The sequence below is a fragment of the Pseudonaja textilis genome, chromosome 1 (genome assembly GCF_049901715.1).
Source record: "Pseudonaja textilis isolate UNSWEBS1 chromosome 1, rPseTex1.2, whole genome shotgun sequence".
Lineage (NCBI taxonomy): Eukaryota > Metazoa > Chordata > Lepidosauria > Squamata > Elapidae > Pseudonaja > Pseudonaja textilis.
The window spans coordinates 89,326,918-89,353,879 of NC_141990.1; the positions used below are offsets into that span (position 1 = coordinate 89,326,918).

General features: G+C 38.5%; 2 protein-coding genes and 3 non-coding genes across 8 annotated transcripts in view; 1 reads left to right on the forward strand and 4 right to left on the reverse strand.

The window, feature by feature from the left end:
* Positions 1-3,898: 3,898 nt before the first annotated feature.
* RPS12 (ribosomal protein S12) lies at positions 3,899-9,436 on the reverse strand. Its single transcript, XM_026705516.2, has 6 exons — positions 9,405-9,436; positions 9,202-9,246; positions 7,490-7,606; positions 5,345-5,447; positions 4,980-5,081; positions 3,899-3,990 (listed from the first exon to the last, which is right to left on the reverse strand). The coding sequence occupies exons 2-6, from the start codon at positions 9,213-9,215 to the stop codon at positions 3,928-3,930; spliced, it is 399 nt and encodes a 132-aa protein (XP_026561301.1). The 5' UTR covers positions 9,216-9,246; positions 9,405-9,436; the 3' UTR covers positions 3,899-3,927.
* On the reverse strand, positions 4,171-4,297 carry LOC113439690 (small nucleolar RNA SNORA33). The gene has a single exon (XR_003374602.1). It is a non-coding gene; the product is annotated as a small nucleolar RNA SNORA33 (small nucleolar RNA).
* LOC113439691 (small nucleolar RNA SNORD100) lies at positions 5,153-5,242 on the reverse strand. Its single transcript, XR_003374603.1, has one exon. It is a non-coding gene; the product is annotated as a small nucleolar RNA SNORD100 (small nucleolar RNA).
* Positions 5,903-5,974, reverse strand: LOC113439689 (small nucleolar RNA SNORD101). The gene has a single exon (XR_003374601.1). It is a non-coding gene; the product is annotated as a small nucleolar RNA SNORD101 (small nucleolar RNA).
* A 4,162-nt stretch (positions 9,437-13,598) lies between the features above and the next one.
* Positions 13,599-26,962, forward strand: part of SLC18B1 (solute carrier family 18 member B1) — a 37,471-nt gene continuing 24,107 nt past the window's right edge. Inside the window, exons 1-5 of one of the 4 annotated variants that reach the window (XM_087940839.1) lie at positions 13,599-13,957; positions 18,312-18,451; positions 19,991-20,086; positions 23,842-23,915; positions 24,375-24,522. In XM_087940839.1, coding sequence (XP_087796965.1) covers positions 18,368-18,451; positions 19,991-20,086; positions 23,842-23,915; positions 24,375-24,522 — 402 coding nt within the window. In that variant the 5' untranslated portion in view covers positions 13,599-13,957; positions 18,312-18,367. Of the gene's footprint in view, positions 14,260-18,311; positions 18,452-19,990; positions 20,087-23,841; positions 23,916-24,374; positions 24,523-26,962 lie in introns of all 4 variants that reach the window. The other 3 variants (XM_087940833.1, XM_087940828.1, XM_087940830.1) reach the window with 3 other exon arrangements.

Below are 26,962 nucleotides of genomic sequence, written 5' to 3' on the forward strand. Positions count from 1 at the left end.
TGGAGTCAGTGCACCAAGAGCCACCACAGAGACGGATCCTGGACATGGGCTTCAAATGTCATATTCCTCTTGTCAAGCTGCTTCTGAACAACAAACAACATTGGAAGAGTCTTACCTGGGCTAAAGAAAAACAGAACTGGTCTGTTGCTCAGTGGTCCAAAGTCCTCTTTTCTGATGAGAGCAATTTTTGCATCTCATTTGGAAACCAAGGATCCAGAGTCTGGAGGAAGAATGGAGAGGCACACACTGCAAGATGTTTGAAGTCCAGTGTGAAATTTCCAGTCTGTTGATTTGGGGAGCCATGTCATCTTCTGATGTTGGTCCACTGTGCTTCATTAAGTCCAGGGTCAATGCAGCGATCTAGTAGGAGATTTTGGAGCACTTCATGCTTTCTTCCACAGACGAGCTTTATGGGGATGCTGATTTCATTTTCCAGCAGGACTTGGCATCTGCCCACAATGCCAAAAGCACCAAAACCTGGTTCAATGACTGTGGGATTACTGTGCTTGATTGGCCAGCAAACTCTCCTGACCTGAACCCCATCGAGAATCTATGGGGCATTGCCAAGAGAAAGATGAGAGACATGAGACCGAACAATGCAGAAGAGCTGAAGGCCGCTATTGAAGCATCCTGGTCTTCCATAACACCTCAGCAGTGCCACAGGTTGATAGCTTCCATGCCACGCTGCATTGAGCCAGTAATTGCTGCAAAAGGGGCGCAAACCAAGTACTGAGTATATATGAATGCTTATACTTTTCAGAGGTCCGATATTGTTCTATGTACAAACCTTGTTTTATTGATTGCATGTAACATTCTAATTTTCTGAGATTGTGGATTTGGGGTTTTCATGAGCTGTAAACCATAATCATCTCAATTATGACTAATCATGCCTTGAACTATCTTGCTTTGCATGTAATAAGTCTATATATATGTAGGTGTAGGTGTGTTCATGTCTTTTCCCGTGTAAGATTAAGACTATCTTGGCAACGTTTCGGCGAGGTCCCACTCGCCAAGATAGTCTTAATCTTACACTGGAAAAGACCCGAACACACCTAGACCTACATACCTGTACCCGTGAAAATATATATATATATAAAATCAAAAAAATAAAGGGAACACTTAAACAACACAATGTAACTCCAAGTCAATCACACCTCTGTGAAATCAAACTGTCCACTTAGATAGCAACACTGATTGACAATCAATTTCACATGCTGTTGTGCAAATGAATAGGCAACAGGTGGAAAGCAGAGGCAGTTAGCAAGACATCCCCAATAAAGAGTGGTTCTGCAGGTGGTAAACACAGACCACTTCTCAGTTCCTATGCTTTCTGGCTGATGGTTTGGTCACTTTTGAATGCTGGCAGTGCTTTCACTCTAGTGGTAGCATGAGAAGGAGTCTACAACCCACACAAGTGACTCAGGTAGTGCAGCTCATCCAGGATGGCACATCAATGAGAGCTGTGGCGAGAAGGTTTGCTGTGTCTGTCAGCATAGTGTCCAGAGCATGGAGGCGCTACCAGGAGACAGGCCAGTACATCAGGAGACGTGGAGGAGGCCGTAGGAGGGCAACAACCCAGCATCAGGACCGCTACCTCCGCCTTTGTGCAAGGAGGGACAGGAGGAGCACTGCCGGAGTCCTGCCAAATGTCCTCCAGCGGGCCACAAATGTGCATGTGGCTGCTCAAACGGTCAGAAACAGACTCCATGAGGATGGTGTGAGGGCCCGACGTCCACAGGTGGGGGTTGTGCTTACAGCCTAACACCGTGCAGGACATTTGGCATTTGCCAGAGAACACCAAGATTGGCAAATTCGCCAATGGCACCCTGTGCTCTTCACAGATGAAAGCAGGTTCACACTGAGCACATGTGACAGACGTGACAGGGTCTGGAGACGCCATGGAGAACGTTCTGCTGCCTGCAACATCCTCCAGTATGACCGGTTTGGCAGTGGGTCAGTAATGGTGTGGGATGGCATTTCTTTAGGGGGCCGCACAGCCCTCCATGTGCCTGCCAGAGGTAGCCTGACTCCCATTAGGTACCGAGATGAGATCCTCAGACCCCTTGTGAGACCATATGCTGGTGTGATTGGCCCTGGGTTCCGCCTAATGCAAGACAATGCTAGACCTCACGTGGCTGAAGTGTGTCAGCAGTTCCTATAAGGCATTGATGCTGTGGACTAGCCCGCCCGTTTCCCAGACCTGAATCCTATGAGCACATCTGGGACATCATGTCTTGCTCCATCCACCAATGCCACATTGCACCTCAGACTGTCCAGGAATTGGGGGATGCTTTAGTCTAGGTATGGGAGGAAATTCCTCAGGAGACCATCTGCCACTTCATCAGGAGCATGTCCAGGCATTATAGGGAGGCCATACAGGCACGTGGAGGCCACACGCTCTAGAGCCTCATTTTGACTTGTTTTAAGGACATTACATCAAAGTTGGATCAGCCTGTAGTGTTTTTTTTAATTTTGAATGTAACTCTAAATCCAGACCTCCATGGGTTCCTAAATTTGATTTCCATTGATAAGTTTTGTGTGATTTTGTCAGCACATTCAACTATGTAATGAACTAAGTATTTCATAAGAATATTTTTCATTCAGATCTAGGATGTCTTTTGTGTTCCCTTTATTTTTTTGAGCAGTGTACATGTATATGTGTATGAAAAAAAATTGTAAAAAATATTGTGTATGCAGGAGCTTGGGGAATCCCTGTAGCAGCTATCCTTAATAGAATGGTGGACATGGCAATCTGTTTCATTCACAATAAACTTTGACCATCTTTTGACTAGCTCCAACTTCATGTTACCTTTCTTTATGCTATTGTTATTGCACATATCACAAGCTTGATTTTATACAAATGATCAGCTTCGCATTATTTTGCAACTGAATACTATTTCCCTCTTTATTCTTTGGCACCCCGCCCAACACTGTTACAGCAGTGTCACCCTTATTTCACTTACATTCCATAGTATTTAAGATATTGAGGACCTACTCTCCAGTGCCAAAAATGTTTTTCAAGCCTGTTTTCTGTACAAAAATCTCTTTAATCAACAAGATTTTTTTTTATGGAATTGAATCTTCTATACCAAATTCATGCCAAGAAATAAATGCAAAAGATGCAAAAACACAAATTGTGGTTTGCACCACTTCCAGATTTTTAATTTTAAATAAAACATTAACAAAATATGGAGCAGTTCTAATTCAAGTTACTCCAGTTCAGCACAAAAATTGCTACTTTGGCTGAGCAACTGAGAATCACTCATCAGTGATTATCATGGGACTTCTTTGTAGCTCATTCCATTTGAAATATTCTTAAACATTGTATTCAACTGTGACCTCTGGAAAATTAAGTTTGCTTGTAAGCAAACCATGGCAGGCTCTGACTATTTCGTAAAAATAAAACTTTAGGTTAGGTCAGCATGTAAACAGCTGGAATAAGCAGCCTGAGGTCACTGTGAGTTAGGCAGCCATATAAATTTTCTTAAATCAGAATTTGCTTGTGGGAAGCCAACAGGAAAGGTCACAAATAGTGACAGTATCATTTCACAACCATCAAAAAGCAAGCCAGTTACTAAGAGCTCAGAGCACAAATCATGTGACCACAGGGACACACTGCAATGGCCAGAGTTCAAGGACCAGCCTTTCAATATTATTCATTCATGCTGTTGCAGCTTCAGTCACTACAAGTGCTTGGTAAGCTACCTGTATTTCAAAAAACTTTTGACTTGTTAAGGCAATTGTAGATTGCCATGTGACTATATAGTTGTATCTCTGATAATTTTTATACTTCATTGTACCATGTGTTTTTCTTCATTGTTCATCACTCAGTCTTTGTAGGTTTGTCGTAAGTTTATATAAATAATTGAAAGAATCATAAACCAGCAAAATAGAAATATATTGTCAGCTCAAATGTATTTTATTTGTTCATTTCTTGCACTTGAAGTATTCTTCAATGACATCTTTGGCCTGAGATTCTTTGCCATAGTCCTACAACAAAACAATATATTACTATTCCAGTAAATTATTGATTTAAACAATTTAATCAGTGTCCAGACTAGTAAATATTTACTGTTCTATTATAATTGCAGAATCAAGAAAAAAGGCAATTTAGATTAACAGTTGTTAACCATATCCTTTAGTTGAAAGAAAAATCCTTCCATAGAATATCAATGTGGCCTTTATTGGGACCTCAATGACTACAAAGTCTTCAAGGCTCGTACTCGGGCATTATTATTGCCAGCAATGATCTTCTGCAGAACATTTGTAGGTTAAGCAGATTTTGTCTTACTGGCAGCTCCTTGGGTGTACTAAACAACTGTAGTAATTTAGAAGACTGCAATGGCAATAGAACATTACAAAAGAAGCTGTCCCTTCTCTCTCTGCCACACTTATTGTCTTATCTATACAAACTAACATCCCTCCCCCCACAAAAAGGGTTTTTCCAACTTTTTCTACTATTTATGAGCAATGGAGCAACTTCTATATAGCAGGAATAAAATTAATCCTCAACTTACAACTGTAATTGAGTTAGGAATTAGTCTTAAGACCCAGTGGCCATTAATTGGGCCATTGTGTGACTGTGTCCAATCTTACACTTTTTTTTTGCTCATGGCTGTTAAATGAACCTGTTCTTCAATGGGTGCTATTTTGCCAGAAACTAGCAAAATTTTTTACAGTGTTATGATTTCAGGATGCTGCAAAACAGCTTTAAATGTAAGCTGAGCTGGCTGTCACATGTCCAAAACGCGATCATGATCAGTGGGTGTAACTGATTGCTAGAACTCTGGAACAGAGTCCTAGGTAGGTTTTGGGAGGTCCATAACTTTGAACAGTCACTAAGTAACCAGTCATTAAGCTACCTGTACTTTAAATGCAATGCTCAAAGATATGTAGCATTTGCAGTTTTAAGGACCCTGTACAAGTATACAATTGAATAAATACAAATAATCTAAAATAAAAAGAACATGTCATCTTACTTTAACAACCACACAACTGCAACCCACAACTTTACGAGGTTTTCCTTCTCTGTCGATCTTGCAGAGACCTACCCACTCACCAAGCTTCTTGTTATCATCAACCTGTCAAGAGAGATTTGCACTTTGTTAGAAGTGCTAACAATACAAGGCAATAAAAGACGGAATCAAAGGTAGCTGTACACTCAGACCAACAGGGTAACAATTTGTGGTTGTTTTCCTCACAATTCTCAGTAGAGGGAGCCAAGTTATCATCACTGTACAGCATCACTAGCTTGTTTTAACCAAGACATCTGAACAGTTGCGTGATTTTACTATAAACTATTTGATTGTCTCACATTAACAATTCTAGGTAAACCAGCTATTACCTTTATCAGGTTGATTTGATGTTCAGCACAGAGAGCTTCAACCAGCTTTACATACATAGGTTCATCACAATTGGATGCAAGAACGCAAAGATGGGCTTGACGTCTAAAATGGAAAAATTATCAAATAAAATTGGTAAGATAACGTATTTAACATAGTTATTTGAATTAATTTATTTGTAAGGTGTGACATATAAAGACAGAGGGGATTACACTCACAGAGCCCAAGTCATAATTTTCAATCATTTCCTAGTTTTGCTTTACCTACAGATTTTGGGAAGGCGATATAGAAAAATGAACAATAGGGTACAGCTAAAATACGTGAATTCATAGAGCAATTTTTAATACTAGTCACTAACTAGAAATATCTTAATGAAAGGAAGTCTTCATACAATTCTAAAATCAAAATCAGTTATCATAGAACTGTTTTAATTTAAGTCATTAAAAAAATCGTTTACTACTTAGAAGTGGGTAAATCTAGCATAACTAACCATTTAGTCATTCAAAGTTTATGCTATCGTTCCTGGCTTGTTTACTCACAAAGTAAACTCTTCTCTACAGGTTTGTCAGACTATCATTGTCACTCATAAAAAGAGTGAAGGGGTATCCGACTTTCATAGTCATCATTCAAACACTGTAGTTATCTTTGCCGCTCACCTAGACACTTTCTAAAAATGTTAGAATGACATTACATCATCTTGGCCCTCTGGCTGAAATCTTAAATGCATCCCACTATTAAACTATACCAGGTCAACCTACCTGGCTATTTTCCCATATTCCCAACCCCTTGCTTCCCTGTTACATTTAATTAATTTTATCTTTCTGCTATCACTTTCCACATATCCATCCAATGGACCTCACCATCACCATACTACTGGCCCTCCTTTCCCCTTTATCGCTCTCTGGATCAAGTCTACTGGCACACATATGCTGTCTCTGTCCAGAGATCACACATATGCTCTAGTTTAGTGCACATATTTGAAGCATTTGTGTTTTAATCCATTCACAGACAACTCGAAGTGACTGATTTAAACATCCAATGGCCGGCAGATCCTTAAAATATAGAGTGTTGCATGGTCCCAGGAAAATGTATTTTGTGTTAGGGAAGATGCTGAAGGAGTTGCATTGCTTCTTGTTACTGAACAAAGTATTTTCCTGAAAAGCAACTACAAAGCCCTGGAAAAGATACAGCTTCTCCAAAACATACCACACCCTCTTCAAGCACCCTCCAAGTTGGGCTCAAACTGCTACACGTTTTTAGAATCTAGTGTGTATAGAATAATACAGGTATTCCTCAACTTACAACAGTTCGTTTAGTGACCCAGTTCCAATGGGACTGAAAAGTGCCTTATGACCATTGCAGCATCCCATGATCACATGATCAAAATTCAGACATTTGGGAACTGACTCCTACTTACAGATGCTTGCTATGTCCCGGGGTCACATGATCACCTTCTGTGACCTGCTGACAAGCAAAATCAATGGGGAATCCAGATTCACTTAACAACCATGTCGCTAACTTAAGCTCAGTGATTCACCTAACTGTGGCAAGAAAGGTTATAAATTGGGACAAAACTCACTTCAATTTTTTTCATTTAACAGAATTGTTGGGCTCAATTGAGGTTTTAAGCCGAGGACCACCTGTATTGTTGGAGGAAACAGTAACAGCAGCATGTTTTATTCCCTTTTCCAATATAACTGCCAAAGATCCCTAAATTTCATTCTGGAGCATCTTTCAGGGTATTTTGAAAGACATAAACTCTAATGAAAACATAGCAAATAAAAAGTAAGACCTTCACCCAATTTGTCTCATACCAGGAACGCAAGACTGAACCCAAATGAAACTGAATTAAACATGGAATTGATCTATCATAACATACTTCACGCTAATCTTTAACAAAATATTTGAGTCAATGTCAGCAATTATCTTGCAGTGTGAGGAGGGAAATTTGCAATTTAAGTCCCACACTTGATTTCACCTCACATTGATAACAGAACTACTGGAAGAACAGACTTTAACATTTAGAATATGTATGTTCTTAAATACATACTTAAGGACAAGTAGCATGCAAACATGAATCGCATACAAAATCAAAGCAATAGGCTGTACAATCCCGCTTTGATTTGGAAAAAATCTAAATCACTTACTTGTCCAAGGCTTTGGCAGCTTCACGAATTCCACGAGCTAATCCATCATGGATAAGTGCAGTTTTCAGCACTTCTTGAAGGGCGGTGTTGACATCCATTATGCCTCCAGCAGTAATGCTATATAACAAAAGTATGAAAATAAGCAAGCTAACGCATATAACATAGAAATTCCTTATTTTTGATTGTAATTCTAATGGTAACCTGAAACACAAGGATGCAAAAGGTCTGAACAATGAAAAAGATGTACAAGTTCAAAACAGATATGAATTATGAGTACTAAGGAAAATTAAGAGTCCTTAATAAGTTAGAAATTAGGGGGGAAATAACCATTTCATAATTTGAGAAACATTGATTACAATGATTTGGACAAGTACCTGGACATAAAACACATCTATGCCACTTCTCGCCATCAGAACATAAAACCAAGTCTATAAAATATGCATTTTAACAAGTACCTAGTGAATATATATAAAAAAAACCATCATCTGACATAGAGGGTGAGAAAATAAAAGGCACAATTTTTTTTTTAAAAAAAGCTTTTGTGCCTTTTTATTCTTGAGAGCCAGTTTGGTACAACAGTTAAGGTACAAGCCTAGAAAAGACTGCAATGTAATTCTGCCTTAGGTATGAACAACCTGTTAGGTGACGAGCCAGAACAACTGTTCTTAGCCCAACTCACCTAATAGGGTTGTTGTGGGGAAAATGGAGCATTGGTATATTAATCACCCTGAGCTGTATATATGAAAAAAGGGCAGGATAAAATTCTATTAAAAAAGCAGACTGGCATTTCAAAGAAAGTAGAAGAAATTGGTCCTAATTACTTGAAACTCCAACATTATGCTATTTTTTTCCTCACAGCTGCTCTAGTTTGGCTGTGGCTATTTCCTGTTACATTATAGCCTTTACTCCATTGTAATCCATACAAATTACACTGAAGAACTTTCCTATCCAGCCCTTATTCCATCTCAAATGATGCCAGAACTTTATTATATCACTTCCTTCTATTAACACACTGGTGGAACACATTAATAGGTATATATTCTGAGTGTGTGTGTATATATATCTATAGATGTGTGTGTGTGTGTATATATGTACACACACACATATACATACACACACACATATACATACACACACACAAGACCTGGTTCTGCAAGTGGGCCTGGGGGTGTAATCTGCTGTCATGGGGGATTTCCAGATTTTGTTCTGTTGTACTTTATTAATTTGATTCTTTTTATTAGTTTTTATTTTAAATATGGTTACATTCTGTAAGCCACCTCAAGTCACCATGGCAAATAGGCAGCAATATAAATTCATATGTGTGTGTATATATATGTATGTAATTCAGATTGTTCTGGTATTTTCCCACGTCTTTATAGTTTACATACCCGAACAAAGCTAAATGCCATACATATAAATACCTGCGAAAACATATATAAGTATATATACACACACACACACACGCCCCACACACAAACATATTGCGCGATTACAGGAACAAAAATGCTCCTGGCAGTAATCAGAGTGCGCTGGGGAAAAAAACCCTGGGCCCCACCACGTGGAGCAAGCCAGCCGACAGGAGGCAGCGCTCTGTGCACGGAACCAAGGCTGGAGGGCCGAGGGCACAAGGCGAGCCCCGGAAGCACGCGCCGGCCCTCCAGTGGCCTCGTGGACACACCATTCCAAGTATCTCCGCCTCGCGCACCACTTACCCTTCCTCGGTCATGGTTGGTGGTAAATGCTCCCACCCGGAGTTCCTGAAAACAAGACAAATCCCCGTTAAATCTTCGAAGACGAAACCCCACCCCCCGTTTTTCCTCCCCCACCCCGTCCCGAAGAGAGAAAAGAAATGAATAACCTTTTTAAAAAAATAAAAATAAAACTGAACTTCTGGCCTACCAAAACGCGCGCTTACCTTACCAATTCCACGAGTCGCGCGTTGAAAAGGAAGAGGTGGAGCCTCCGGGCTCCTATTTTACCCCCGCAAGGACCCCAGCCTCGCTCCTGAAAATAGGTGTCTGACTCAATTGCCTGTTTGAATAGGACCGTGGGAGGGGAAACTGGTAAGAATTTCAAAGGTTAAAAACAGAACCAGGCGCCATCCTATATCGAACTCAGACGCCGCATGTATTCGGAGCGGAGGGAATCTTTGAAGCACTGAGGCGCAAGGGTCTTCAAACTTGGCAAGTTTAATACTTGTGGACTTCAACTCCCAAAATTCCTGAGCTAACATGACTGGAAGAGGAGTTCTGGGAGTTGAAGTCCACAAGTCTTAAAGCTTTCAAGTTTGAAGACCCCTGATTGAGAGCTTTGCCAATAGGTGTCCATGCTAACTGCCGAAAGTATATTCCTCGGCTAGTACAGCACCCGAAAGGCACGAGGGAGGCTGGAGTTTTCAGGAGTTTTGAGTGGACGATAGAAGCGATTGCTGAGTATAAAGATATTGGCTATTTGTGTAATGTATAAATTATTAAGGACAAGGTACATTTCTGTTACTTTAGTGTTTTACCAAATGCACCTGATTGGTTTTTTTAAAACTTGCCTTATAAAAGATCGCCGTAAAAACAGGTGCACGCAACTGAATTGCATTTCTCACGCGTTCATCTTCACCTTTCCAGCTAGCATATGAATATGGGAACTAGTAAATAGGTGCATGGTGCTTGGAGGTAAATAAAACCCAAGTCGTCACGCAGGTCAACATCAAGCAGCTGTCAAATATTATTTTAGTATAATTATAATTCTATTTTTTAAAAAGCATTCGACATTACTCGGTAATAGATAATTTTGTTGATTGCTCAAACCTACCATTCCTAATTCTAAACCAGTTTTTAAAATTAGTAAATACTCCTTGGGTTACTGCTGAGTGCGGCACAGAACACACTCTTCTTAACAAAATTTTAGAGTAAATTGAAGCAAAGTGTTTGGTATATGTTCCTCGTTCACAAAATGTTCTTGGAACTCCATACGATGTCCTGGATTTAAAATCTTACGTTTTTCTCGTTGATTCTTTCACCTTTCCTCCCCAATTAAAATACCTCTCAAGTGGAGGACAGAATGTTTTTGATACCTAACACTAGGAGGCGCTCTTTGCATGGCAACAACGCGAACCAGTTTTTTTTTTTAATTACTTTATTGTCAGTACAACATGTGTACAATGAGATTGGCTGAGCCCCCCTTCGTGCACGCCCCCCCCAACACAACTCACAGTGAGGATAGAAGTCCCTAACCCAAGTCCAATCTTATTACCCTACGTGACCTTGTTGCACAACGCACCTGGCCCACAAGTCTGTTGAACTATGTTGACATGAAGTTATTTTCCATTCAGAAGTCTGACAGCCCACAGATAGAAACTATTTTTCAGTCTGTTGGTGCGGCTGTCTATTCTTCTATATCTCCTATCCGAAGGTAGGTGAGTGAAGAAGTGCTGACCAGGATGTGAGTTGTCCCTGAGAATTTTCCTCACTCTTCTTAAGGCAGCGAGCCCTAGCGATGTCATCTAGTGGTATCAGGGAACAGCCCACGATGTTTTGTGCTGAACCAGTTGCAGCAAATTGTGGAACTGTGTGATGTCATGTTTGAAGTTTTGCTAGGAAGTTTGGTTGGATTGCCGAAATGAATTTGTAAAACATAAACATGTAAGGTTCCAATAAAAGGCTCTCTTATGAGGAAATAATACTTCAAACTCCATGGAAAACTCATTTCAGTGGACAGTGATGGCTTCAGTAAATATGCTAATAGAAGTAGTAGAGCACTATGCATCCTATTTCAAAAGTTGCCCTACCAAAGCATTTTTTAACCTGTTAGTTTCTAAGGCTATTTCTGTGCAAATCCATTTGGGTAAAATTTGTATAGATTTAAAGAAAACTGTAGATATATTCCTATAGCGATTGTGTAAATTAGCACTGTGGACTTGTCATTATGTTTAGTAGAATTTGCATAAAATATTGGCTAAGAAAAATGCATTTGGTTTACTTCTGAGCATCACACAGGATCACACAACAAATCTGCATGGCAGTTTTGGAAAAAGCTCAAATGTGTAACATCTTAAAAAGTAAAGGAGTCAAAATTTTAGCATCACTTCTGAAGCTGAGGGCATTTTTTTTGTTGATTTCAAAATAATTCATAAATTTCATCTAGAGCACGGATGTCAAACTCATGATGACACGTCACATGACGTATCGCAACATTTTTTCCCCTTCGCTAAACCGGGGGTAGATGTGGCCAGAGCATGACATATCCGGCCTGAGGGCCATGAGTTTGACACCCCTGATCTAGAGGTGCTCATTTAAGAAGACTGACAGACGTTAACAGCAGAGAGATAAATATTCACAAGTTAAAGATAAAATTGTTCTAAATATTTTAATGTTTTCTCCAACTTTAGCTTCAGTTTGCAGAATGCACTGAAGGTAGACAAAGGTGGGTTGGATACCACATGGAGAGAGATTTTGTTTGGGTATAAGTTTGGTAAATAAGAACCAGAATTTCGCCCTCAACACTGGAAGTGGTAAGAGAAGAGGAGGAAGGAAGGAAGGAAGGAAGGAAGGAGAAGGAGAAGGAGAAGGAGAAGGAGAAGAAGAAGAAGAAGAAGAAGAAGAAGAAGAAGAAGAAGAAGAAGAAGAAGAAGAAGAAGAAGAAGAAGAAGAAGAAGAAGAAGAAGAAGAAGAAGAAGAAGAAGAAGAAGAAGAAGAAGAAGAAGAAGAAGAAGAAGAAGAAGAAGAAGAAGAAGAAGAAGAAGAAGCTTTGTCTGGAACTTAGTAGCTTTGGTAAGAAGTTGTATTTTTTGGTTTTGTTTGTTTCTTGTCAGCCTGCTATGACCTACCAAGTACTGCACCATTGGAACAAACTGGAGCCATCTATCATGAAATGAGTGGAACCACTGCAAAGCAGTGCCTCAAATTCTGTAACTCTTAAATTGGTTAGAAGCATATTAAAGTACCATGGTATTAAAATACCAATGTAACAGGATTACAAGTGGAACATTACTATCTTCCAGGTCCTGACACATACAATTCATCATCCAGAACAAGCAATACCATTTTCATTCCATGATCAGGCCTGAATCCTGACTGAAAAGAGTCTAGACAATTTGCATCTATTAGGGCACTTTGAAGACAACTTCTCACTCCCCAAATGGGATGTTTAGAGACTGATTGATAATTATTAAGTATTGCTGAACATAGAGTAATGGAAATGATTTGAAGATAGAAATATATTTTGTTTTCACAGAGCAAATTTAGTTTAAAACATTTAGACTCTCTTTGGGTTTATGATCTGTGAGATCCTTATTATTATTACTCTATGCACCTTCTTTTCCATATAGGGATAACATGAAATGTTCCAATGGTACATTAGTTAAAGAACAGAACTGATACTGGGAGATTCTCTCAGCTCTTATCTCTCCTACAGGATCATTTTTTTTTGGGGGGGAGGAAGCAACACTATCTCGGACATCTTGTGTTCCTGCAGGAAATCTGGATTTGAATCTAATAAATCAACATATTTGCTGGGTTTACGTGATTATCTGAAACACGAACTAGCAAATCACATTTAATCTATTATGCAAACTCAAACCCATGTGCTCAGTTAATATGGTGCAGTTTACTAAAGGAACCAAGAAGATTACTTATTTTCAATAAATCATAATTGTTACTCATGCATAACAAACATAGCCAACATTTGGACTGGAACATTGAACTTAATGTGACTAGTTTCTGATGTAAAATATTAAATGAACACATAGCTTGTAAAGCAGGTTTTAGGATTTTAATTAGTTGTAATTTATTAACTACATTGTAGATAAATAAGCCATAAATTGGCATACATGAATGAATGGCAGAAAATGCCCACTAAAATGTAAGGCAAAACACTAAAAGCAATCATAATTTACTGTAAAAGGCATTTGGAAGAATTTAGACAACTTTAATATGCCATAAATCATGTCTTACTAACCACACTGGCTTGAATTCAATACATTAACTTAAACCGCAGTGTAGTGTAAATCAAGGGTCTTCAAACTCGGGCAGTTTAAGACTTGTGGACTTCAACTCCCAGAATTCCTGAGCTAACATGACTGGAGGAAGAATTCTGGGAGTCGAAGTCCACAAGTCTTAAAGCTGTCGTTTTAAGACCCCTGGTGTAAATATATAAAACTAAGTGCATTTCCAAATGACCATTAGAATACAATTAAGGTTCGGCTATATCCCATTTGTTTATTTCTCATTTACTTAATTTCTGGTTGATATTAAAAAGCTAAGCAGGACCACTTAATACTTAGATCAAGGGTTTTTTTTAACGTCAACTGGGAAGTAAAGAAAAATAAATAAATAAAATCCGGAAGAAAGCAATACCGGTTAAAGAAGACAGCGGGAGCAGAGCGTAACTCGAAAGAAAGCTTTCACCCTTTATCTCAAAAGGGCGCTGAACCGTGCCTGGGTTATCGTCATAGTAATAAGTCTGGCTTGCTAACAGGTGAGTAAGTATGAGATAATTTCCGAATCGCAGCGGGCTTACTAAAAGGAGGGATCCCAGCCTTGGCTAAATGTCGGCTTCCGGCTGAATCGGAATTGCATGCTCTGGACCTCTTGTGGCGCTTAGAAAGTTCCTGACCGCGGCGACTGAACTTTACCGACTCTGTGAGGGTGGACCTCCAGAAGACAGACAGGCAGGCAGGGAGGCTAAGCCTCCGCTCCTTTCCAAGCCGCTTTACAGCTGGAAATCCGCGGCTATGGAAAGCTACCAAGCGGTGGGTTCCCCGGAGGGCGAGAGTCCAGGTGAGAGGGGCCAGAGCCGTTGTCGCCATTCCTGGGGTATTTTTCTCCCCTCTCCTCAGTGCTCCCATCGGAGGAATGTCAGTCCGGAATTACAAGTAGCCCTGCGTTCTCCACATGGTTGATCATATGTAAGGCCAGTGGATTTTAATTGCTCTATCCTTCGAAAGAGGCTATGCAGTGCTATTGATTCCTGTCAGGGTGCCTAAGTTTTCTTGCCAAGTCCTATACTTTTCTTGGCAAGACAAGATTTCTTTGCTTCTCCCTTTAAAATAGTATTATTTAACGTCCATCTAGATCTTCTTCTTTGTCCTTTCCATTTAAATGTCATTGGATTGTGATCTGCCCAAGTACTTGTTTCAATATTTATTTCTGGAATATTAGTTAACAATTCTGTTGACATCCATATATCTATTCTGGACCATGATAAGTGTCTATTTGAGTAGAAGGTGTATTGTTTAGTTTTAGCATTTCTTTCTCTCCATGTATCTTTTAAGTTTATTTCATCTATCATTTAAAAAAAAAGATTTAGGGAGAGTCTTTCTATTTTGCTTTATTGTTTTCTGTGTTGTGTAGTCCAGTTTATTGTCTACAATTCCATTAAAATCTCCTATCATAACTATATTAACATAATCCAGTTCAACTATTTTCATATGTAATTTTTTTATAGACTTCTTCTTGATTGTCATTTGGGGCATAGATTGCAATCAGGAGTGTTTTTGTATTATTGTCCATTATTTCCACCATTAATATTCTTCCATCATTATCAGTATAAATCAATTTTGCTGAGATGGTCTCTTTAATATATAAAACCAGTCCTCTTTTCTTACATTGTGTCAAGGAAGTGAATATTTTCCCTAATTTTGGCTGTATCAACAATTGTTCATATTGTTTTTTAATATGTACTTCTTGTAGGCAGATTATATCAAATTTTAATTTCTCTAATTTATGAAAGATTTTCCTTCTTTTAACGGCTGAGTTAAGTCCATTTATATTAACTGTAATCAATTTTTTCTCTTCCATGGTTATATTTTGTAATTAGGTTTGACAGCTCTCGTGGATCTTGGTTCACGTTCTTTAGCTTCCTCCTTTCCACCTACTGCACCTTCTTCTTTTTCAGTTGTCATTTGGGAGCCCTCTTGGAATTCAATTAATGAAATTTCTTTTTCTGCCTCTTCTTCCCCTCTGAAAAATTCTGTGTAAAATGATCCAGCTTTCTTGAATCAATTCTATATCTCTGTTCTTGCCATGTAAACATTAAACCTTCTGGAATCAGCCATCTATAATTCACCTCTTTTTTAAGTAACAATTTGGTCAAGAATCGGTATTCCCTTCTCATCTCTCTCACTTTTCTAGGTACTTGTTTCAAGACCACAATCTCCTTATCTTTGTATTTCAATGTTTTCTCTCTTGCCACTTGCAATATTTGTGTTTTAATGGCTTTCTTTGTAAATCTGATGTGAACTTCTCTTGGTAAGCTATTTCTTATCGTATATCTTGTGAAGACTCTATAAACCTCATCTATTCCATCCATCATCTTCTCTTTTGATATTTCCAAAGCTTCAGCCAATATTTCTATCATTATCTCAGCTAGATTTTGTCCTTTTTCTTCCTCTATGTTTTGGAATCTAAGATAAAATTCTGATCTGCCCATCTCCCATCTCAGCATACCACTTTTATCTTGTTCAACCACAGTTAATCTGTTATCAATGTCTCCAATCTTGTCTCTTTGTTTATCTTCTTCAATTTTTTGAAGTCTCTCATCATACTTCATCATCATTTGTTGGATGTTCTCCACTTTTACATTGGTTTTCCCTGTTCTTTGTTCAATGTTCTCTATTCTCTTTTCAATATTCTCTGAATCTTGTTTGAATATTTTGAATTCCTTGCATAATCATCTGTAGGGTCATTTTTTCTTGTTCTTTTTCTTGCCTTAACATTGTCTGTATTGAACGTTGTCATCCAGATGGTGGAGATGGTGGAGAGGAAGAAGTAGAAGTTGAGGGACCAGGAGCTGTTAATTTCCTACTCATTTTGAGCAATTCAAAATCTTCAGGTTCTTCTAGACCTTAATCCAATTGTGAAATAACCAATTGCAGTTCCAAATAAAAATAGTAGGAAAAAAGAAGCCAAATAGTAATAATAATAAAAAAAGAAAAAAACTCTTCAGGTTCTTGTATACCTTAATCCAATTGGTTGGTTAGATAATAAAAATTCAAAAATGAATTTTTGAAGGAAAAGACCATAAACACACACACAAAAGAAAAAGTAGTAAAATCCTAAAAAGGGTGAAAAAGTGAAGAATAAAAAGCTAAAAAAAGAAAGGAAAAATTCTTCAGGTTCTTCAACACCTTAATCCAATTAAGAGGTCTCAAATATAAAAGGATGCATAAAAAATAAACCAAAAAAAAAAGAAATAAAAAATCAATATGGAAGGTAGATGGAAAGACAAAAATACCAGAAAGGGAGAGAGAGAGAGAAAGGCTACTCCCTTAAAAGGAAAAAGAAGGGAAATATTAATATGAAAACTTTTCCTTTAAAATAAAAAGCAAGTGTAGAAATTTAACTTCCAAAGACAAGAAAAAAAACAAAGACAAGTTCCAAAGAGCCGAAAATCCAAATAGCTATTACAAAAAAAAGTAAACTGATGAGGAGGGGTAGCATAGCTTAGAAAAATTAGAAAGAGCACACTGTACTTTGTTTAATTATCCAAGGCTCTTGTTATAACTCTCTTTTCCAAAGACTTACCACCTTTTCTTTTCCTATAAGCTTCAACACCAGACTCCAGCTGTTGATAGAAATCCAGAAGAGCACCTGCAATAATACTCTCCCATGCTCTTCCCTCTATCTTATCAAACAGGTGATGTCCTTGAAAAGAAGTCTCAGTTCTTTCTCAGCTTTATCTTGGTCAAAAGAGAGATAGAATATTTCCAAGCCTCTAGTTGGCAATGTTACAAAGTTTCTTTAGCTTTCACTTTCCCCCTCCTTTTCCAAGTAAAATATAATAAGAATTAATTAAAAAAAGAAAAAGATTAAAAAAAATAACTAAAAGGGAGTCTCTGGCTTAAAATATTATAAAGTCAAAAAGGAGAAAAGAATAGATAAAAAGAAGGGGAAAAAACCAATCCATTTTCAAAATATAAGAGGAGAGAGAGGAGGGAGAGAGAGAGGAAGGAGGGAGAGGGGAGAGAGGAGTATGAAACTATCATGAAAACCATTAAGTGAGTAGTCGTCTTTAGGCTGAAGCCAGTTAAGTTACTTTGAGTTAGTCACTTTCTCTCAGTGCTAGAAAAGAGGCAAATGCAAATCACTTCTGGAAAATGTTGTTAAGAAACTGCAGGAGTCTGTCCATTAATTCACCAAGAGTCAAGGGTACATGAAGACACCTAAAATCAATATTACATTATGCTTGATCTGAATAAAGAAGCACTGACTTGAATTGTAAATATGTAAAATAATAACTTCTTAGAAGGTTAAATTAAATATAAATATTATCCTGATCATATTTTTCTTCTCTAATTGCTTAGTTTACACCTAATATTTAGTCTGGAGCATTTCAAGACAAATATTTTAGTTTCAAAAATCTGATACCAATGCAGTCTTTCCCGATCAGGTGCTCTTCAACTGTTTGGACTGAATCTTCTCAAGTTTCCAGTTAGCATATGAATTCTAGAAGCTGTAACACATTTGGAGGGCTCTGGATTAGCAGAGACTAAAGTACAGCAGAATTCTCACATTCTTAACCAAACTGAAAGACAGATTTTGAATATTAATCTCTGTATTTCTAGACTTTGCTCAAGAATGCACTATCTAGTTAGTGTGTTTTAGAAATCTTTTATTCTTGTTTTCACTACAGCTTTATATCAGAACTGTAGTCATGTGAATAGATTTGAGACAAATTATGGAACGAAGTGTACCCCTATTGAAGTATAAGGTTCTGCATTTGTGGGGGGGAGGGTTGGGCTAGCTGATTGGTGTCAGAAACCGGTACTTGTTTGGTTCTATTAGTTTTGAAGGCTACATTCCCTTTTCTAAGAGAGATTTTTGCTACTCAGATAATGACAGATCGCAGATTGCCAATGAGGAACCAAAGCGGCTAAGCAGAGAGCAGATGTTTATCATGATATCAGCAGCATCCCTCAACTTCGGTTCAATGGTTTGCTATTCGATTCTGGGACCATTTTTTCCAAAAGAGGTAAATGGATGTATGTGTTTAAAACAGAAGTCTGCAATAAGATTCTTTAATGATGGTCTCTGTGACATAGCAGTGCATCTAACAAAGACTCGTTTGCTCTTGTATTTTTAGTTCAGGAAATACAAAAACTCACACACTTTGTAAACTTCTGTTGCTACAAAAATTGTTTTGTCTCCATCCTCAATCTAGTACATATGTAGGAGCAACATAATAATTACGTTTTAAAAAGTTGATGTAGTTTTGAATTAGTTTAAAATAATTATATCATGAGCTTTTTTTCTTTGTCTATTTACTATTTTTAAAAACCAAATATGTGCAATTCTTCTAAACATCTTGCCTCTCAGTTGGATTAGATTTCCACTGAGTTTAAGCAGCTTTTTAAAAGCAGTTTCTACAAAGTTGTATAGTTGCATTCTTTGAGGACTGAGCACCATTGTGCTGCTTGGTTTTGAAAAGGGAACTAGAAGGTTCGCTTTGCTTTCATACTCAGAAACCGCTTGCATAATCATGGATATGCGTTACAAATGATTGCATCACCTCAATGTGCTGTAACAATGTTCTTTTTGGTGTGCGATAAACAGTACAATCACTCATACATTATATATGTGCAGTTTTTCTCAAATTGTTAGCATTTGCTAAACATTCAATTAAGCTGAGAAAAAATAATTATACAAATGACTGAACCCAGAGAAATAGGGTACCAAAAGCAGCAAAAAACGGACATAATTCATACCACTTTTCAATATCTGCCACCATTCCAATGCCACAGGCATTCATGCATTAAAATTTGTTTTTCCTTTTTCTTTTTCCTTTATTTATTTATTTATTTATTTATTTATTTATTTGCTTTTTGCGACTCCGTAGTCCAGGGATGTCGAAGTTGTGATGACATGTAATGTAGCACAATTTTTTCCCCTTCACTAAAACGGGAGTAGGCATGGCCAGTGCGTGACACATCCAGACTGCAGGTAGCAAGTTTGACACCCCTGTTTAATTCAGAATAAAGCTGGGCTGACAGAGAGGAATTGAGCAGATAACAGATAATGAGTTGGGACCTCATAGGTCATCTAATCCAACCCCCTGCATTTACAGTCCAGATGCCTTTCCTGATGCCATGTGGAGTTTGCAGCAGATTTTTTTTTTTTTTTTGCACTCTAAGAGAAAAATGTCTGCTGTTCTCTAGGATTGAACTCTTAACTTTCTGAGTAGAAAGTGAGCATCTTTACCACTAGGCCACCATACCACTTTTTCCTGTTCTTATTTTATACTTGAGAAATGCTGAAATCATTTTTCGCCATACTGTAAGACTTACAGGTAAAAGGGAGTGTATAAACATAACCATATCACAAAAAATGCTAATTATACAAAACAAATAAGACAAGAGACATGTATATTATATAACAGTCAGGCATACGTTTCCTATGGTATTGTGGTAGGCCAAGTGCCTTTAGGCCCTTTTGTAAAATTTGAGTTATGAAATTATTTTGTGCATTCCACAGGCTTTTGTTTTTTAAGTTTTTGTATTTGATCTTTTTTAAGGCAGAAAAGAAAGGAGTTAGTAGTACCATTGTTGGATTTATTTTTGGATGTTTTGCATTATTCAACTTCCTGACATCGTTGATAATGGGAAAATATGTAAGTATCTTCAAAAATACCACGATAACTAAGCAAAAATATCATATAGCCTGATAAATAAAAAGGTCATTACATCAGTGGAATAGATCATAATGTTCTAAACAGACCTGTAAACACTATGCCTGGGAAAAGTCAGCTTTCTAAATGGTAGCACATATTAAGTAATATTAAATTAAATATTGTCAGTTGAACATGTGCCCTTAGATTTCTGTAAAAATTGACTCTCTCAACAGGTCTCCAAAATAAAAAATAAAAAAACATTTAAGTTATGTAGTAACTTAAGGAATTCAGGACTATATGAGAATCTTAATTCATGGCCCAAGGGCAACAGAAAGAATATCAATGGCAATGGTTCAATCTCTCCTACCAGATAAACAAGTGCAAATCTGTAGCAAGCAAAATTTTCACTTCCCCCCTCTTTTCGTCTCATCTACCTAGTTTCTAGGCTGCTCCAATCTACCATCTTTGTGTACAATATAACTCCACAATATACTGCATTTTACACATTACAACCAAAATTTAAAATTTAAAATAATATTTTATATTCTTATACAATCAGGAGTTATGACTAAAACATTTACAGTAAGAATAAAGACCAATCTATCAATTTGAAGGGTAATTGCAACAGCCTGGCACCCATTCCTTAGGCTTAACATAGCCAAGTATATACTTTTTTTAAAAAAAATAAATCCTAGAAGGAAGAGATTGATCTCACATCAGAGAAAATATTCCAGAGGATGGTAATATTGACTGAACACATACTTTAAGATGACAATTCTAATCAGTAGAACACTTAGTGCCGTGATGGCACGCATGCTGGAAGTGGCACGCAAAGCCACTTCTGCCAGCATGTGAGATGTCGCCCAGAAGAGCCCCACTGTGCATGTGGGTGTGCTACCTGCCTGCCAGCAGATTGTCGGTTATCTGGCACACATCCAGGGGGTGCTCAAGAGATGCGCATGCATGTGCAGAGACGCATGGGGCGTGGGGGGTATCGCATGCGTAGAGATGCCTGGGACAGACGGGGGGTCGTGTGCACATGTGCAGGGGTCATGGAGGGGGCCACACACATTGCCTTCTGGGAGCCCAAATTAGCCACCACTGACTTAATGATTCCATCCTATTAGATCTTATATGAGCCGTGGTGGCACAGTGGTTGGAATACAGTACTGCAGGTTACTTCTGCTGACTGCTGTCTGTCTGCAAAGGGGCAGTTCACATCTCACCAGGCTCAAGGTTGACTCAGCCTCCCATCCTTCTGAGGTTGGTAAGATGACCCAGATTGTTGGGGGCAAATGGTTCGTGTAGAGTTGTAATTGCAGGAATGTTCCAATCTCGGATGGCAAACCTCAGATAAAGAATGTTTCCAAGCAAATACAACTCAGGCAAACAAAGTCACTAATCTAAAGGAGGATTAGAGAGAGGAAGTAAACATATGTTAGACTTTAACTAGAGATAATTAATTGTATGGATTATTGTGCTAAACAGTAACCAAAGTTAAGCAGTAACCAAAGTTAACCAGTGATGGAGGATAACTAAAAATGTGTATAAATGCAAGACTAGACTCCAATAAAGATAATCATGTTCAGTTGTTCATGATCAAACAACTCGACTGCCTAGTCATTACAACAGGTTAGAGAGGGCTGTAAAGCACTGTGAAGCGGTATATAGGTCTAAGTGCTATTGCTATTGGCAGGCAGATGTTAATGACAACAGGTTAAATTACCCAAGCCCAAAATTAAGAGCTTTGAAGATGACAACCAGGATCCTGAATTGTACCTGGAAATTAACAAATATCTGCTACAGGTCCCATAGTAGAAATCTTATATGAGTGCCTTTAAAACGCATCCTTAGTTACTCAAGCTGCTAGATTCTGGAGTAACTTAGCTTCCAATGCTCTTCAAAGGCAGCCTAATGTAGAGTTCACTGCAGTTGTTCAGTTGCATAGCACTTTGACAATATTATTTATTTAACTGGGGGTTAAGATGTACAACTGGATTTCATCAGTTTATTGTTGAAACATGGTTACATATCAATAGATGGTCTCATCCAATGGTTTCCTGTAAATGTTGAATCAGAGTAGAAAAAACAGTGAGCCTTGTAGCATTGGATGTACCTGGTGTGTGTGTGTGTGTGTGTGTGTGTGTGTGTGTGTGTGTGTGTCAGTCAGTCTTTTCCCACCATCTTCACTGACTTGGACCATCCCTTCAGGAAGGAAGAGAAGCACTAGGCTTTTCACTCCTAAACTTTAGAGACAGCCCAGTGAGATAGTATAATTGATGGTATCAAAACCAGTGAGAGGTCAAGCAGGATCCAGAGAGTTGCACTATCCCTATCCTGATCCCACCAGAAATCATAGGGACCCCAGGGGGTGGGATTCAACTGATGTTACTACCGGTTTGGTGACGTTTTTGCACGTGCATGTAAAACAACTTTAAGCTGTGCTGCCTGGATAGCTGAAAAGCGCTGCACGCAGGTGCACAGCATTTGAAAAGCCTCTTTTTCCCTGATTTTCCAACCTCAGCTGTGCCGTGCAAAGCAGCTGAGGTTGAAAAAGCAGAAAATAAAGGACAGTAAGAGCCTAGGCAGGCAGGTGGGCCAAAGAGCAGCAAACACAGAACCGGTTTGGTGTCTGCTGCTCTTCAGAGCTACCAGCTCTATAGAACCGGGCAGAACCGGTAGCATCCCACCCGTGAGGGACCCCACTTACGGACCTATAAGATTATTTGGAAATCATAGCTAGTTCTGAAGAACAAGTAAATCAATTAATTAATTGAAAGTTATATTTCTGCCATATTATGGCAATATTTGGGTCTACAATACAATATGCAACTCTGGCAGTTTACAAAACAGAGGATACCAAGGAAATATAATAAATTTGGCATAAAAAGCAAGAAATAATCTAAGGCACCAACCTATCTCATTTATATGAGAAAAACAAAAATATTCCCACATCTGAATTTTTCAGTTTTGAAAATTTTGGGCCCTGCTGCCCAATAATGTTATGACATTGGCCATACTTTTTTTGTTCATGAAAGTCTCATACTTGTTTCTTTTGAAGCCCAAGCCCAAGAAAGAGGCACGCTCTTACATTTCCTGTTTCACTGGATCCAATCAGTTTCATAGTACAATTTAAAGTCTTGGCTTTAACTTACACGTTTTACATGACTTTAGTTAATGTGAACAATTGCCTCATTATATGTGTATTGGAATCTTAAGAACATCTCTAGAGGTGCTGCCCAGAAAATACTGGCTGATAGCCAACTAGATAAATTAAGATTCTCACTTCTATAGTGAGATAGAAGGGGAACTTATCAAATCTAAGAGCTCAAAAATTTTGCCTGATAGTGTACCATAACTTGCATTTCCTGTGAAATTTAAAGATTTTTCCATGGTGCTTCAGCAATATCAGGTCCAATTTATCCTGCTGTGAATTTAGAATTAGATTCACAGTATGCATTTGCCATTTTAAAAATATTTTATGGGTCAGTCACTTTTTCTAGATCTTTTCAATAAACTTTGGTGATCATAAGCATTATTACTATACTGATACTATGGTAGTTCATAAAGTTTCATCATGTCATTAATGTATGAACTGTTAGTAATAGTAAAGAACAGTTAATTGCACTAGTTTACTTCACTGTATAAAATTAGATTGATTTGTATGTTACAAATGTAGTTATGTCAATATATCATTTGTTTCTGAAATGTAAGAAAGTTTCCAAAACAATAATTTATTTTTTAATAATTTACAGCTTGTACAGATTGGAGCAAAATTTATGTTTATTGCTGGCATGTTCGTCTCAGGATGTGTCACGATTCTCTTTGGGTGAGTGAGTATAAATATTTCTTTTATGCAGTGTCTTTTCCTAAAAGCTGCATTGTGTTTCTATGGCTATTTTATTTTAGTATATGTATCTACTTACTTTTTTCTTTTATTAACCAGACTCGCTGATGGAAAGGATGGGTAATCTCTGGAGTTCATTGTTTTACTTCCTTTGAAAAGCAGTAGTAGTTTTTTTTTTCCTCCATTCCATTTGGTATTAGTCTGTAAGTCTCCGGCAATTACCTTGACCCTGATAAATTTAGCAGGATGAAATGTTTCTTAGTACTTCTAAGATTTGGAACATTGCTGAAAATACAAATTACTTTTATTTTATTCTATAGTAGAATATTGCTAAACCAGTCAATATACCACAACTTTGCCATCTATCTAAATAACATCTGTTATTAAAGCAGGATTCTCTGCTTTAAGCGATAGAGTGATTCGCTATATCTTTCTCTTTAGATTTTTGCACAGAGCACCTGATGGGCCAATATTCATAGGGCTGTGTTTTTTGGTCCGAGCAATGGATGCCATTGGTTTTGCTGCTGCAGCGACAGCCTCATTTTCTATTCTCATAAATGCTTTCCCACAAAATGTAGCTACGGTTGTGGTATGTATGAAGCCAATCAAAACCATGTAATATGGGATGATTTTTGAGAAAATCATCCTAGCTATGCTAGGATGCAGAGCCAGATGAATGGCTATTTAAGAGTAATGCCCATGTAATGTATATCTATCATGTTTCTCCAACAATACGCCCCCAATAGGAAGACCCAGCATGTTTTCTAGGCATAAAATGAAATAAAGCCTGTCCCCCCAAATTTAGGCCTAGTTTAAAACATGCGAAATTGGGGAGGGAAGGCAGGGGGGAACTTACCATTAGGAGTGCTCCACGGGCAGCTATGCCTCACCATCAGCCACTCCTAACACCATGGTGGAGCACAGAGGGCTCCCTTACTCCTCCCTTATCCCTTCCTTACCTGGATCAGCAGGTGGGTGGCATCAGCATGGATGTCCAACAGCGTTTCAGCCACTTCTCAGGCCTCCGTAGCTTCCACAGTTCCCACCGGTGCTGGCGCCTCTCTCGCCAGCACCACCTCCAACAACAGCGTCTGAGTCGCTCCCATTTCCCCCCGTCCCCGTAACAACAGGGAAAAAAAAAACATTTTGAGGTACCTGGGAGCCCCGCACGCTGCGTTTTGGTTTAATCCTGAGCGGCTGGGTGGGTGTGAGAAAAGCCGAGCGAGTGTCTCTGCTGTTGCTACCCTTGGTGTTCCAGCCTCGGGCTCTGCAAGTTTGCAAAAGTTCCGGTGCACAGCCCGTTCCTGCATTCCAAGCGCCAGGCCGAGCTGCAGCTGTCCTTCTCTCACCAGTGCCGTCTCCAATAACAGCGGCAGCAGTGGCAGGAACCATGGAAGTTACGGAAGCGGCTCCCCCATCTGAGAAGCGGCTGAAACGTAAGACTGTCTGGAAGCCATCTAACTGTGGCTCAACACCCCTGTCTTGTGTTCATAGAAAGGCTACAATACACTGAACTCCCTTGAGAAAAAGTTTATCCAGAAAAATGAATTGATGAGCCCATGTATTTTTGATTGTCTATGGATAACCTAATTAAATCAAAGGGCGGTTCTGTTCTAATATAAGCTAGCTTTTAAATTTAGTGCAGAAGATGTTCAGTCACAACCAAAGTAATTAAATAATATGCATTATTTTTGAGCACAAGAACGCTATTTATGCCAAGAAAAACATGTTTTTGTTTAAGATAATAAATACGCTTTTATGTACTTTGGGAATAACAAGAAATTCAGCTGAGGAGAGGGAAATTTGGGAAATTGGTTACCAAAATAACAGAAGAAATCCCTTCTTACAGAATTTAAATATATGTTCCCTAGCCCCACAAGAAAAACAGTTCCTAACAGTATAGGCAGTTGAAGACAAATTCTCTTCTTGTGGTTGTTCCTTTCTCAGTTGGTCCCCATCCAGCCATCTTCTTGCTTCTTCTAACAGTCTTCCAGTTATGTCAGTTAATGTCAGTTTATCTCTGGGCAGGACTTCCAGTGAAGATACATAATCATCATAACTTTCATCCAATGAGGAAAGAATGATGTAAACTTGATGCAGCTCTGAAAATATCAGTTCTTTTTCATGTAGCTCTTGAAAAGTTCTTTTCATGAAGTTTAAATGAGCTAAGATATCTCCACCTTTCAGAAGACGTGTTCTAAACAGTTTACGTGTAAGATGTATATGTGCACCTACACTGTCACGAACATAAATCCTCTGCAAATTCTCCCAACACCTAGCAGCAGACTCTTCTCCATGAATATGGACTAGCTGCTGGTCACTCAGTGTTAGTCCAATTATACAAAGAGCTCATTCATTGTTCTGTTTAAAGTCAGCAAGCTTCTTGGCATCGTCCTCATTTTCTGTATCCCATTCATTTACATCCGGTGGGTCTTGAACTACATTCCATAAACCTTCTCTATGCAGAAGTAGAGTGCACTTCATAGACCAGGAAACATAGTTTGTTCCATCCAACCGGGTTATCAGTGATAGACTTGTTGAAGTGTCTTGTGCCATCTTTACCAGGATAGTAACCCACAATTAAACAGTAAACATCTGTCTGTATACAGTACTGTGCATTCACACTAACTCTGTTATCTGAGCCTGATATGGCCTGGGCCCATAACCAGTGTTGAGGTAATTCCCTGTTAGGAGAATGAGCGCATACAGGGAGACATAGAGAGTAGTGTTGGAATAATACACACAGAGCACACAGATACACTGTACAGTAAATGTAGGTTTTTACTTCCAGAAATGTTAAGCAAAGTTCAAAATAAGCAGTCCAAAAATCATTTACAGGTAAGATCAGTCAGTTTTTAGTCCAGGGATAATCCAATAACAAATTCCAGTGTCAAAAACAGCTCAGTATCAGACTTAAATTCCAGTAATATCAGTCAATTGGAAGAAATGGAGCAACAGCAATACTTTCCAACAGAAGGAAACAGAGATACACTCTCTTCTGAGACTCAGACTAAGACAACCCAGGTTTC